The sequence below is a fragment of the Durio zibethinus genome, chromosome 12 (genome assembly GCF_047325235.1).
Source record: "Durio zibethinus cultivar Kanyao isolate XHJ-2024 chromosome 12, ASM4732523v1, whole genome shotgun sequence".
Taxonomy (NCBI): Eukaryota; Viridiplantae; Streptophyta; class Magnoliopsida; order Malvales; family Malvaceae; genus Durio; species Durio zibethinus.
In genome coordinates this window covers 19,688,656-19,703,808 of record NC_143173.1, presented here as the reverse complement: position 1 = coordinate 19,703,808, position 15,153 = coordinate 19,688,656, and the positions used below count along the sequence as shown (strand labels likewise).

General features: G+C 35.1%; 2 protein-coding genes across 2 annotated transcripts; both read left to right on the top strand.

Moving 5' to 3' along the window:
- The first annotated feature begins 3,990 nt into the window (after positions 1 to 3,990).
- On the top strand, positions 3,991 to 8,490 carry LOC111296499 (putative LRR receptor-like serine/threonine-protein kinase IRK). The gene is made up of 2 exons (XM_022890848.2): positions 3,991 to 5,480; positions 6,184 to 8,490. The coding sequence occupies exons 1-2, from the start codon at positions 3,997 to 3,999 to the stop codon at positions 7,631 to 7,633; spliced, it is 2,934 nt and encodes a 977-aa protein (XP_022746583.1). The 5' UTR covers positions 3,991 to 3,996; the 3' UTR covers positions 7,634 to 8,490.
- A 1,796-nt stretch (positions 8,491 to 10,286) lies between these two features.
- Positions 10,287 to 15,153, top strand: LOC111296884 (U-box domain-containing protein 62-like). Its single transcript, XM_022891358.2, has 8 exons — positions 10,287 to 10,912; positions 11,031 to 11,328; positions 11,844 to 11,925; positions 13,286 to 13,343; positions 13,829 to 13,917; positions 14,100 to 14,195; positions 14,272 to 14,342; positions 14,766 to 15,153. The coding sequence occupies exons 1-8, from the start codon at positions 10,435 to 10,437 to the stop codon at positions 14,887 to 14,889; spliced, it is 1,296 nt and encodes a 431-aa protein (XP_022747093.1). The 5' UTR covers positions 10,287 to 10,434; the 3' UTR covers positions 14,890 to 15,153.

The following is a 15,153-nucleotide window of genomic DNA, read 5'->3' as shown; positions in this document are numbered from 1 at the left end:
TTGCTCCAGCAGCAAGTAGTAACGACTGATGAGAAGTGCAGTTAGAACCTTGGAACAGAAACTATATTGTTTTCTAGGTGTCCAGTTATCATTTTTGTGTTCATTTGATGTTCATTTAATGCTTGCTTTAGGAATGGAAGATGTGCATGGCCAGCTGAGGTCATAAATGGAATACCCTTAAATGTGGACACACCTTTCTCATCAGTGAAAAGATGCTGCAGCCAAGAGAGATCCAGGGTCACATATGAGGAAGGACAGCTAAAAGAGAGAGTTACAAAAGAATGCAGAGAAGAGAGAAGGTAGATAAAGAGCGGAGAGTTTCTGATCTTAACTTCTAATAATAGTCTAAATCTGAAGATCACAATGCTAACTAATTATAGCCTTATTGCCACACAAATATGTAAAGCCCTAATTACTTTATCCATGCCTACAATAACTGCTCATAAAATCCCTTGAGGATAATCCTCCATCAATATGCTTCGTATTTGCAGTGACTACTATTTTCTCTTTAAGCGAAAATAGAATAATTAATTATTCTTTTTCCCTTCTACCTTTTGCCTTTGGCAACGGGGAGGCTCAGGTTAGGGTGGCAACATAAAATAATTCGTTTTTTTTTATGAATTTTGATTTATTTTGGTCCGATAAAATCTTTTTTTTTTAAAATCAAAGGTTGGATTGATTTTTTTTTCCTAATGTTTGGTTCGGATTGGAGTTGGATTTTAAATGACATCATCTCAACCCGATCTAGATTTATAAAATATATTATTTTATTATTTTATTTAATTTTATATTTATATATGTATTATATTAATAAATTATTATTTAATAATTTAATTTAAAATATTAACTTAATAAAAATATTATATTTATGTATAATTAAAATATAATTTATATTAAAAATATTATTTTATAAATATTATTTTAAATTAAAATTATTAAATTAATTTCGAATCAAATCGATTATAATTTATAAATATATAAATTGGATCGAATATATAAAATAATATTTTAATATTAAATCGGGTTCAAATATAGATATTAGAAAATTGAATTAGAAACAAGTCAAACGAAAACCGTTTTCGACCTAAATCATTGCCACCCTACGTCAGGGCCTCATTTATTTTTGTAAGAGAAAATTTTAATTGACACTCAGATTCCAGCCCAGCGTTAGAATGCAAATGCCTAAATCAAATAGACACTTAATTTATTATTCAAGGAGACCAGAAAATACTAAACAACTGCCAAGTTTTTTTATTTTTATTTTTATTTTTTCATACAGAGACAACAAGAGAAGTAAATACTTGACCATTAGCTGCATCTGTGAATTGCAACAAGCATTCTCAATTAAGACTGCAGAAGAAATCAGAGTGATGGCAATAAGAACAGTGATGCATTTACCGAAAGCATCATAATCCCTTAGCAAGGCATCTCCTCACTCAATTCCTCTCACATTACGTACGTTACTCCAGGCCATGAAAACATATTAAAAAAAATGTAAACGTTAAACTCATTAAGACCAAATTAATGCAGAAGAAGTTATATTAAAGACTTTCATCACCATGAGAAGAAGTCTCTTGGCACTGATCAAAATTAGAGTTATGAGTGTTAGATAATCAATTAATCATAAAAAGGCTGCAAAACAATTCTCTTACAAATTATCTTATTGCACAAAAACTTAATAATTAGGTATAACAACCTGTCTTTATGAGTGTTATTTAAGCAAGAAATGAATCACATAAGTTCTCTCAAACGCTGATCTTTAAAGCAATTACTCCGTGGAGAATATCAAGAATATATATTAGAATAGAAAAGGAGGAAAATGGTACCCTGGAATCACTTTTCTTTGCATTTAGGTCAGCTTCTGTCTTGTCTGCAATTTTTGTTTTTGAACAGTCCAGTTAGCTTTTGATTCTACTTCTTTCTTAGCTGCGGATTTTGCTTAAGTGAAAATTTCAACAAAGAAAACATTACATTTCAACTGAAGTGAAAAATTTTATTTCCATTCACTTCAAAATCATCTATTCTGCTCCATCACAAAATTATATCCCCATTATTACAGATACAAAGCCAACAATATGAAGATAGTTTACCTGAGGCTCAAAATCAGGCTTCTCCAGTAATATTTTTTCAAAAACTGCATCAAGATCCTCTCTGTTATGGAAGAATTATTTTAAAAGGTTTGTAAGAAAAGGTAATCATGGTTTACAAATTCAAATACAAAGAGCATCTTTTCCTTCTTCTACACTAAAAAGAAGCTCCTTGAATAAGTTTGGAAGAAAAAGCTAGATGGTAAATAAGCCCATTAATAAACTGCTCAAGTAGCACACAACAGCCAAAAGCAAACATAAAGAAAGAATAACTGAATTGAAGTAAAACCCCATTACATAAAAGCAAGTAAATCATAATAAAACAGCTTCTTTATGTAAAAATGAAGGAGATTTTTCCTAAAAGCACAAAGTTATACAGATAAAAAAATGACATGAATGGAAGAAAATAAAAAAGTGGGTGGTGTTTATTTTACTCACAGGATCCAAAGAGAAGTGTTTGCAAAGAGATGATACTATTATTTGCTTCCTTCTGAGATCACTGTTTCCATTGGTCATGTCTGCTTTTTGTGGTTTGATGAGCTTTGGGATTCAGCTCACTGAATCTTTAGAAAAGAATTGGATATAAGCCTGCTTCGTGATTGACTGGGCCTGACTATATGGTTCTCTTCAACCCAAAAACCGAAAAGCACATCCCAAACTGAGCGTCATTAAGGAAGATAATAATTGAAATTGGATGGGATTCGATTTTTTTTAGATAATATGTGATATTATAAATTTTTAAATTTAAATTGATTTTTTAAAATTAATTTAAACAAAATTAAATTTTATTAATTTAATTTAGTTTGATTTATTGATTTTTAAAATTTTATTGATTTTTAATTTTTATATATTATTTTAATAAAGTTTTTTAATAAATTTATAAAACAATACTTATTTTTATTTTATAAAATTTAAAAAATATATAAAATCTATAAAAATAAATAATTCGATTTAATTCAATTTTTTAAATTTAAAATTTATTCCAAATTTAATATATAGAACTTATTTAAATTAAATAAAAAATTTTAAATATTATAATTTTAAATTAATTTATAATTTTTTCATTTTTTTTTTAGCCTAAGAATTACATTATATTTTTTATTTATTTTGTCAAAAACTTTGAACGAGAAAAATTGGATATGATACCATTTTTTTTATTAGAAAAATTTGTGCGCATGAGAAAAACACGTTGTTGTTGGTAGTTAAAAACCGGAAAAACAAGACAATGATCACTCTATTTCCTACGTTTCCCCATTACAAAACCAACATCTTCCGCCTCAAAAGCATCACTGTCAACGACTACCGTCTGCCGCGTAGGATTTCCATTCACATCTTACATTTCTCCACGTTACATTGCCCCTTACATTACATTCCCCCAACGCAATATCGGGGGCCACCACCCTCTCTTTCCCGTTATTTTATTCAAAAAACTTTCTTTTTTTCTTTAATTACAACAAAAGCCACTCCTCTTCTATTCTTCAGTTCTTTCTCTCTCTTAAAAAACAGAATAATGCCAAATCCTTTCTCACTCTTTGTCTGTCCTCCTCTTTTCCAGCGACTCTCACCGTAATCCCACCGGCGGTGGAGCTCTTAGCATTGGTTTTTCCTTGAAATGTTGAAATTTGAAAGAAAACAAAAAATGTCCCAGTACTTTTCAGTTAATAGTTCTCAGATTTAGCCTTCAAAAATTCTGTTCTCTTGTCTTTAAACTTTAAAAATCTTAGCTTCTTGAAGTGTATTTCTTGTTTGTCTTCCATCTTTATTCTCTAAGTCCTTTCTTTTCCTACTACTTTGCTTTGCCAAAAGAATCTCTTTGTTTTAAGCCTCATTTTTTGCTTCTCCAAATTTCCTTCTTTGCAACTCTCAAACTTTTGAGTAAAAATGGGGTTTTTGAAATGCTGAAGTGGAAATGAAGAAGAAGATGAAAAGTCTTTTAACTTTACTATTATTTTGGCTGGTTCTTTTAGTTGTTGCCTCTTTTCCGGTGAGATCTTTAAGCCCATCTTTAAACGATGAGGTTTTGGGGCTAATAGTTTTCAAACTAGACATTCAAGACCCAAGCCAAAAGCTTTCTTCTTGGAATGAAGATGATGACACTCCTTGTAACTGGATTGGTGTCAAATGTAATCCACGGTTGAACCGGGTTACTGAGCTCAACCTTGACGGGTTCTCTCTTTCCGGTCGGATCGGCCGTGGCCTTTTGCAGCTGAAGTTCTTAAGGAAACTTTCTTTAGCAAAGAACAATCTCAGCGGAAGTATAATCCCCAACTTGGCAGAGCTTGAAAGTCTGAGAATCATTGACTTGAGTGAGAATTCTCTTTCAGGTTTTATTCCTGATGATTTTTTTAAACAATGTGGGTCTTTGATGTCCATCTCTTTAGCTAATAACAGATTTTGGGGTAAGATTCCTGGGAGTTTAGGCTCTTGTGCTACTCTTGCTGCTATTAACTTGTCCTGGAATCAGTTTTCAGGGTCATTACCAGGTGGGATTTGGGGTTTGAGTGGTTTAAGGTCATTGGATTTGTCTGGTAACTTGTTGGAAGGAGAGATTCCAAAGGGGGTTGAGGCTTTGAATAATTTGAGATCCATTAATTTGAGAAAGAATAGGTTCTCTGGGCAGGTGCCTGATCGGATTGGGAGTTGTTTGTTGTTGAGATCAATTGATCTTAGCATGAATTTACTTTCTGGGTCACTTCCGCAGACAATGCAGAAGCTTAGCTTGTGTAGTTATCTGAACTTGAGTATGAATTCGTTTGTTGGTGACGTTCCTGAATGGATAGGAGAAATGAAAAGTCTCGAGACTTTGGATTTCTCTGTGAATAAATTTTCTGGTCAGGTTCCTGATTCTATAGGAAACCTTAAGTTTTTGAAGGTGTTAAATTTCTTTGCTAATGGTTTAACTGGAAGCTTGCCCGCTTCTATGGAAAACAATGTGAATCTTTTGGCATTGAATTTTAGCCAGAATTCGTTGACTGGTGATCTTCCTGGATGCATTTTCAAATCGGGTTTGAATCAAGTTTCACTTTCAGAGAATAAGCTTGGTGCAAATGTGAATAATCCCGTTTCAACTTCACCAGGAACATCCCTTAAAAAGATTGAAGTCTTGGATTTATCTCACAATTCGTTTTCTGGGGAAATAACATCTGATATTGGGTTTTTACGCAGCTTGCAGTTCTTGAATCTGTCAAGGAACTCTCTCATTGGCCCTGTTCCAGGAGCTGTTGGAGAATTGAAGGCTTTGGATGTTCTTGATTTGAGTCAAAATCAGCTTGATGGAAGCATTCCTATGGAAATTGGAGGCGCTTACTCCTTGAAGGATCTGAGGCTTAATTCAAACTTCCTAGATGGAAAAATTCCTACTTCAATTGGGAACTGCACTTTGCTAACCTCTTTGTAAATTTCTTCTTGTCTTGAATTTGATTTATGCTTTTAGCTTCTCCTTTAATTTTAAGTGGGCTGTCTGCTTTGATCTACATGTAGTTAGCTCAATTTGTGGTTTGTCTAATCCTTAGAGCCTGCTATTATACTCAAATAGTTCCTTGATATCTTGATAAATAATCATTGAATTTACCCTTGAGGCCAAGATGAGCTTTTGTTGGGTGAACTTTGATCTATTTGCTCAAAGGTTGTATGAGTTCTGGATTATGTTTCATTAACATAATTACTTTAAATTTGAAACCTCCATTGTTCTCTGGATTTCTGTTGCATTGGATTTTTGTTGATGTTTGATGTGGAAAACACGTTGAAAGCTTTTACCACAGTGATATCTTAACGTGCAGATACATTTTCTAAATGACACACCCATGCGAGAATTTTATTACTGCATGTTATTTGCTGGGTCCTTTTTCCTTTGTGATTGTAGAGTTTGGTGCTACTTAAGAACTTAATAAGTTTGAATTCCTTGACATCAGGCTTCAGAAATATATTTACGTCTAAATCTAGAAACAGGAGAATGTCAAAATTTCTTGTCATTGGATGCTTTAATATTCAATATTCCATCAATTTTACTTAAAATTTTTTAATGCTTATTGGTGAAAGCAGGTAGTACATCATTCTAACTTTCTGTTTTATTTTCTTTTGTTGTTGAATTGGGTAGGATCATATCGCAAAACAACCTGAGTGGCCCAATTCCTGCTGAAATTGGAAAGCTGAGCAACCTACAGAAGGTGGACTTGTCTTTCAACAGCCTTGTAGGAACCCTACCCAAGCAGCTGGCCAATCTTCCCCATCTCTTATCCTTCAACGTTTCCCACAACAATTTACAAGGAGAACTGCCTGCTGGTGGATTTTTTAACACCATATCACCTACGGCTGTCTCTTACAACCCCTCACTTTGTGGCGCTGTAGTTAACAGATCTTGCCCTGCAGTTCTCCCTAAACCCATCGTCCTAAATCCTAACTCTTCTTCTGATTCCATTTCTGGTGATTTACCTACGAATGTAGGTCATAAAAGGATAATTCTCAGTATCTCTGCCCTTGTTGCTATTAGTGCAGCTGCTGTCATTGTTGTTGGAGTCCTTGCCATTACTGTCCTTAATCTCCGTGTCAGGTCATCAACATCCCGGACTGCAGCAGCCCTCACTTTTTCTGCCGGGGATGACTTTAGCCATTCCCCTACTACAGATGCCAATTCTGGCAAACTTGTCATGTTTTCCGGTGAGCTTGACTGTCGCACAGGAGCACATGCTCTGCTCAACAAGGATTGTGAACTTGGCCGTGGTGGGTTTGGATCAGTGTACCGAACAGTTTTGCAAGATGGGCGCTCAGTGGCAATCAAGAAGCTCACTGTCTCAAGTCTTGTCAAGTCACAAGACGAATTTGAAAGGGAAGTTAAGAAACTGGGGAAAATAAGGCACCCTAATCTTGTGGCACTTGAGGGCTACTACTGGACTCCATCACTGCAACTTCTCATTTCTGAATTTGTGTCTGGTGGAAGTCTGTACAAACATCTCCATGAAGGATCAGGTGTAAATTATCTTTCATGGAATCACAGGTTCAGTATCATTTTAGGGACAGCAAAAAGCTTGGCTCACTTGCACCAATCAAACATTATTCACTACAATATAAAGTCGAGCAATGTCCTCATTGATGGTTCAGGCGAACCTAAAGTGGGAGATTTTGGCCTAGCGAGGTTGTTACCTATGCTAGACCGCTTTATTTTAAGCAGCAAAATTCAGAGTGCACTTGGCTACATGGCACCTGAGTTTGCCTGCCGAGCTGTGAAAATAACTGAGAAATGTGATGTGTATGGATTTGGTGTTTTGGTTTTGGAAGTGGTTACTGGGAAGAGGCCTGTTCAGTATATGGAAGATGATGTAGTGGTGCTTTGTGACGTGGTTCGAGGAGCATTGGAAGAAGGCAGGGTGGTAGATTGTGTCGATGGAAGGATGCAAGGAAAATTCCCGGCTGAGGAGGCAATTCCAGTGATGAAACTAGGCTTAATCTGCACGTCACAAGTACCATCAAATCGGCCGGATATGGGAGAGGTAATTAAAATATTGGAGTTGATCAGATGCCCCTCAGAATGCCAAGAGGATTTGGGATGAGTTTAACTAATGCTATAAGAAATTGAATGATTATAAGGGGTTACCCGGCGAAGAAGAATCCGGTTTGTTCATTTGATCAAAGAGAAGAAATATTTGTTTGTTGGAATCTTTTTATTCCCTTTTGTTGTATTTGTTTCTTCACTTTTTGATTTTTCAGTTTATCTTTGTGATTTCTTCTCTATGTTATAGTTAGGTTGCCGGATTCCTTTTCACCGGGTTCCATTTTGGGACCCCTTTGGATATTGTTACCCAGTTACTAATCCGCTGTCTTTTGCATTTTTTTTCATTGGCATTGTTTCCTTATAATCAACTGATAGTAGCATTTGGTTCTGATATAATAGCCAGGAGCCAAATTGGGCAGGGAACTGAACTCTGTTCCATTGCACAGGACCAGGCATAATGTATTTCAGTTAATGTGTCTGTACATCTTGTGGACTCTTAGGTAAACTTCCTTGTTCATTTTCTTGTCTATGGCTAATTATTCTGAGATAATGGTGTAGCAAATGTCTGTAAAAAACCTTGTAGCTGAAAGTTCACCCTGGTGGGATTTCAAAGGAATATAGCGAAGGGCAAATCTGAGTTTTCATGACTTGATAAGAAATGCTTGTTCCACATACCAAAGTCATGAGTTTTCAATGATAGCAAAGGATGAAGACATTAAAATACAAAATTTTACAAAGTCAAAAGTGACTCAAGAGACTGAAGACTATCATAGATTCCTAGCCCCCACTCTGAGCCAAATCAGTCTTTAGTGCTGGAACAGAATAATGCAACACTTTGGGAAAAGTGAAAAAGTAGAATTAAAGAAGTAGAGAGTTGGTAATGTCTTTAAGATGTTGATGTTGAAGGTGTGGAAACAGCTTATCACCATTTGATTGTCTTGAAATAGAAGCTCTCCTTTTATATTTTGCCAACCATGTCTGCAAATATATATTTGTTAGTGCACCTGGTAATTTTAAACAAAATATGATGATATGATATAAAAACTATATCTTGAAGACTCTATGGAAGAATATATACAGTATATATGTATACAAAGAAGAGAAGCATTATTGAGGTGAAAGTGCCATGGAAGAAATCTGCACTAGAGGGTTTGTTTATTAGGAAATGAATATGCTTATAATTCCTCAACTTTATTGAGGGGTAAAATGATAGCACTCAAAACTTTTGCCAAGCACATAGCAGTGGAGGTTTTTAAGTTTATGATGTTGGGTTGGTGCATGGAGGGACAATGCATCCCTAACCCCTCCCAACAGATACCCACTGATGCAGTCTCATGCATGCAGATTGTTAACATGTTCAAAGCAGCCTTGCCCTTGCATTTTTTTTCCTACTTTCCAGGAGAACAATATTGGAGCTTGATGGCAGAGTTGGACGAGAGGCCTAAAGCAAGTCAATGATTCAGCAACCAAGGTTTTTCTTTTACTTTTTTTTTTTTTTTTTAATTTTTATGGGGTAAAGTTTTTGGTTCGAACTGTCATAAACCAAGCTTCCAGCAGAACTAGGAGCTAACTATTAATAATGCTGTTAGAAATAAAAGCCCTGTTGAGATAAAAGACTCAAACCAAAGGCCAATGGCTCAATGTTTGAAGCTTGCTTTTGCAATCTAAATCATATATTTGACTAGTTAGAACACTGGCATTTTCAATATTGTTGTTCCCAACCTTTGCCACTTGACGTCCAATAGTTTCTTTTAACTAAGGTGTTTGTTAAGTCGGTTTAATTAATTTTAAATTAAATTATTTAAAATTAAATTAATTAAAATTATATTATATTATTTTTATTAATGGAATTAAATTTTTAAATTTTAAAAAATTAACTAACTAAAATTAATTTATTTGTTCGGTTTATATTTTGGATTAATCAAAAAATAAAATATATTAAATTAAATTATATTTAAATTTTTATTTTCTTATACGTGAAATAAATTAAATAAAATTATTTAATAAAAAAGTTTAGATATCAAAATATTAAGTTAAAAATTTTAATAATTTAAAATAAAATGAATAATTTTATATATTTTTAGTTTTATCTATAAATTATATAATATTTCGATTAAATTTTTAATTTTTTCAATTAATTGGATTTTCAAATCAAATAAATTAAAAATAAAAATATTTTAAAAATTATTTTTGATAATCAAATTAAGTCGGTTCACGCAAATCGATTAAAATCGAATTATGAACCTATAACTTTAACTCATTCCCGTGTTCCATACTTAGTAACGGGCAGAGGTTCAAACCTCAGACCAAAATCAATAACATTCCTCATTTGATTTTAATTGTTAAATTTCATTTTTGTTCGTTTTTTCTTGGTCTATCTTTAAAGCTTTCTCAAATTTCAAACATTTTCTTCTAAATCTCTGTTGGCTTTTCCCGTTGACTTCTGTCTTCTTCGCCAACGTGGCAGAATCTTAGAAAATGTTTTTAATTTAAACGACATCGTTTTCTAAGGAATCTAAAATATTCTCTAGTACCGGGGCCGGATGGGGGGACCCGCTTTTTCTGTCCCAGCTAGCGTACCGACCAAGCTATTACATGCGGGGGCAAAACTTACAGCTTCTTAGATACTTTTCCTAAGGTTAGCCACTGAAATTGTGACACCTGTTCAACCTGTTGGGTGAAATGACGTCGTTCCATTCTGATACGAATTCAGTTCTTTCCATTCTCCTTCCCCAAAATGTGAGCTGTGAAAGAAAAATCTAAAACCCTACTGCTCCGCTCTTCGGGAAATCCCTAAATTTGATTCCTCAAATTCCCAATTTTACCCCTCAAAAGATGCAAAATTTCCCCTAGTTAGCCATGTCCTCCGACGAAATCTCCCTCCAAAACGGGCTCAACGTCTTCCAAGACGACCCAATAAGGGCCTTTAATTGCGGACCAGCCACAACCGCCCGACCCTGTCCCAAAACCCGAGAACTCACCGGCTTCATCGACGACAAGATGTTCTCTTTCCCTCCCTCGCAAACCCCCGAATTTCGCTCCTCCAACATCTACTCCACCGCCGCTGCCGTCTCCACAGACCATCGAGACCCTCCCCATCATCGCCATCGGAATTGGGGAAACAGTGCTGTAGGTGGCTCCACTAACAGTGGTGACGACGAATCAGACGGAAACGACGTGGACGAAGAGGAAGACGAGGATGATGATGCCGATGATGACGATGGTGATGAAAATAATAATAATCACAATAATAAAAATAATAGTGGAAATGAGACTGTAAATAATGCAAGTGGAAATCCCGAAAAAATGGGAAACGGAAAAGCAAAACTCTCCTTTGGTTAGTTTTCTGTTATTTCTGTTATTTGTCATTGATTCTATCTTTTAGAAAGCTTATTGATTTCTATATATAAAAAGAAATTTTGTTGATTTTTTTTTTTATAATTATTGTTCGAAAGCGGGAGGGAGCTGCAGGGAATTGGTGGTGAAAGAAGGAGGGAGTTGTGTGGGGCAAGGAGTGAGACAGAGTAATAATTATCCAAACGCGGTGACGATTGCGGATCCAGATGGGGATATTTATTACACGCAGTATTTGCAAGGTGGAGAAGGGTCTGGTGGTAGTGGTGGTGGCAATGGGCAGAAGGATATTGTGGTGGAGAATGGTGGTGGTGGATGTGGGTTTAGTGGGAGGAAAGATGTTTCATTTTCGAGCGAGTCTGGTGATTCCTTGCGGGTCATTTTATCCGACCCTTTCACGTAAGTAATTTTAATTTAATTGTTGAATGAATAATTAGTAATTTTTTTTATTTCTGCTCCTTTATGTTGAATTTTGGTGATAATTTATGTATTAATACGCAATGTTAACTGCTAGTTCACGTAGTTGTGAATTTTACAAACTAGTGAGCTTCAGCTGAGATTATGAGGTTCAGGAAAGTTGATATTAGTAGTATAAGTTGCTGCAGCAAGTTATGTATGCTATGCTACAAGGCTAGGGAACAAGTAGGACTGTGGAGAAATATGCTTCCTTTTATCCGAGACCATTTAAAATGATTTTTACTGCTAAAAGATTTGGTCTCATCTCTCCCTGTATTTTTTGGTTGCTCCATTGATGTATGGTCATTACTTATCACTCTGTATTTTTTTTTTGTCTGGTCCGTATGATGTTTAGTCCTTACTTATCAAGGAATACTTCTACTTATAGAAAGAAGGAAAAAAGAAAAGTTGGACTGATGTTTCTGCCATTTGTCTTTTTACTTTTTTTAAAATTTCAGGGGATCTCTCATGGATGATGCGATGATATTACCTTGTGGACATTCCTTTGGTGCTGGTGGAATACAGCATGTTCTTAGAATGGTGAGTTCTTGATGAAACCTATTTCTTATATTCTCTCATTAGTATGATGCTTAGTGCTTGATGAAGATTGTAGCATGCTTTGAAGAATGATGTATTGGCCAATGGATGACTTGAATCACTAAAAATGATGAGTTTAACTCCAGTATTTGCTATTTATGGATGTGTTCTATGATGTATAGATGCACATTGCTTTAGTTATATAATCATATTGATTAAGTTCTTTCTATTCTGTGAACTGGTTTATTTTCACAAGCAAAATAGTTGGACTTCCCCATAAGTGCATTGTCACTTTAGTGAAGTTGGTACTTTTGTTACTAATATAATTGAGCAATGCCTTTTGGTCCTGCTTGTGGTCAAAGTCTTGTATCCTGGTGTATTATAGATCATGGGCTTAGTTCTAAGCTAGACAATTTTCAATCTTTGTGTTCTTTATTTGCTAGTTGAGTTCTACCATTTTAGCTGAACGTGCATGCTGATCCATAATTTGCAAGTCTGCCATCTCAGTCTGTGACAATCAGCTCAAAGCAATTTAGCCTAAAAATATCAGGCTTGGCATATTGGTATAATTTGAGATTGATTACTTCATTAAAGTGATTATATACTTGGTGATACACTGCTTTTTACCATTTTGGAAAAAGAGCCCGTGCATAAGTGTACCATTTTGCCAAGCTTGTGCTTATTGTAATAATTTGTTGTCAGGGTTATTATTTTCTTTCAAAAAAATGAACTTTTAGTCTTTTCACCAGTATAATAATATCACCTCCCATAAGTGTACTGTAACATGGGCAAGATGGGTGTATATGGAGCATTTATGTGAGCCATGGTTTTTTGATGTACCGTGTGTATGGTGACTTTTTTCTTCCTGCATCATACTCATCATTCCTAAGCATTTGTATTGAGTGAATTACCTGCCATGGTTTAAATCCTTTCGGCTTAACTTTTATTTTCTAGTTGAACTTCTTCCTTTTAGCTGGGAACGTGTAACAATCAGCTACTGAAACTTCTATCATCTCAATCTAACGTAGTGGATGCTGTAGATGCTTTATAATCCTTTGACCTGAAGAATATCAAGATTGACCTTGCAATCTGATTTTGTGATAGATAATGGGCATTTGAATTTATCTCCTATGTATTGCATTTCACAAGCTTTATTATGAGGTGCCTGTACATATTCTTTTCCTTTAACCACTGTTGAATGAGGTTTTATATATATATATATATATATATATGTAGCATTCATTTTTTTTTTCTGATTATTTAACTAGTTTTTGCATTGAAACTGCTTGGTCAGCCTGCACCCAGCCATTTGTTAACAATGGTTGTAACTGTATATTAATTGTGATTTATAATGCATTATCAGAAAGCTTGCTACACTTGTTCGCAGTCAGTTTCAGAGGAGTTGGTGGCTCCAAATCTTTGTAAGTAACATTCTTACATTTCAAAGTAAAATTTCATCCCCTTTGATTTTGAATCTTGGTTATAGTTTTGTGAACTATCAATGTAATTTGCTCATATTTCCATGCAATGATATCCATAGATCAGTATCCTATTGATGTTGGGCACCCCATCTTTGTGTTTCTTTCACCATTTCCCAGGTTGCCAGTTTTTATGCTTCTATTTTTCTTGGATGTCTATGTTTATCCCTGTCTCACATGTATTACATGAAAAGATTTGTCAATAAAACCTAGGATTCCTGGATGTTCAGTGGTTGTCTATATAGTTTTGGATGGTATTTGATATAATTTGGAAGAAGGAGCAAACGCATGGTGATATTACAAAGTTGTAATTGGCAGGGCTATTAAACATTTTCATAGTGCAGAAAGCATTTATGGCCTGTGCTATGTATTTTTTCTATTCTATGGACATATTTATTTGTTTTCTCTTTGTTGATGTTCATGAGCAGCTCTCCGAGCTGCAGTGCAGGCATTTCGTAGGGAGGAAGAGTTACAGTTCTACCGCTCACCTAAAAGGAGGAGAGAGAGATTTGACCAGGTTTCTTTTTTTTCATAACTCCTTTTGGTGTAAAGCTTTCTAAAGAACTATCTTTCAAGATTCTCTTTGCATTCTGTTAGTTTACAGTGCTTCATGCATTTTAATTATCTTGCTTCATACTTGGCAAGTTGTGGTTGTTGGTGCCATCCATAACTCTTTCTTTTACTTGTTTGTTCATGTAGGATAAGAGTAGCTACGGTGAGTCAAATATCATGGATCCTTCAAGGGGTAGAGGTGTCCAGTTTCCGTTTGCTGTGACTGACCGGGTTATCATAAAGGTATGTCTCGTGAAATCCCATCTTTAACGCCTGTTTTAGATGGTCAAATTTGGTGACTGGAGATAGATTGATACAGGGAAACAAGAGGACACCACAGCGCTTTGTTGGACGTGAGGCTGTTGTAACTACACAATGTTTGAATGGATGGTTAGTCACTAACTTCTTTCCTCTTCCATTGAGAATGGATTACATAGATGTGTTATTAAAATAGGATTCTACATTTATGCCATTTACTTCTTGAAAGACCTGCATTTTCTTTTTTCTTGCTGGATTCTCTCACTTTCTGTCAATGGTTCCAAAATCTTGAATCAACTTATATTCCTCTGCCAAGATAAAAGATGTGTATCAATTTGCAAAATCTGGAACAGTATTAGTTGGGAGCATGCTTTGGTACTTGGGTTGTTCATAGTAAGATAGAGCGGACAGCACCACGGACAGGGAATCACGTTAGTGGTGTTGTCATCTGTTTGTGTATTACACTAAAACATTTCAGCCCAAGTCTGTGAAATTATCTTGTTAAGGCAAATGTGAAACATGGTTCTTCTTGCTTATTACACTTCTCATTTGCAGGTATGTTGTGAAGACGTTGGACAATGCAGAGAGTGTTAAATTGCAGTATCGATCACTTGCCAAAGTTGCAGATGACCCATCCTCGAAGCCAATGTCAAGCAAGATTGGGGCAGACTGGTTGTAAACCTGCAAATACATAAAATGGACAAGTGATACTATGTTCCGGCATGCCACGGTTCGATATTTAATCTAACTTGAAATATTTCTGTAGCATTATTGTAGTGTTTGTTGAAACCGAGATTGTGGTACAAGCCTTGTAAATTATAGAGAAAAAGCCTTTGAGATTACATGCAAGAGTTGAACATTTTGTTCCAAAGCGGATCTCTTTTGTATTTAACAAATGCCCATGTACAAATATGAACGCAATGCAATGGTTCTTCCGTGTTGA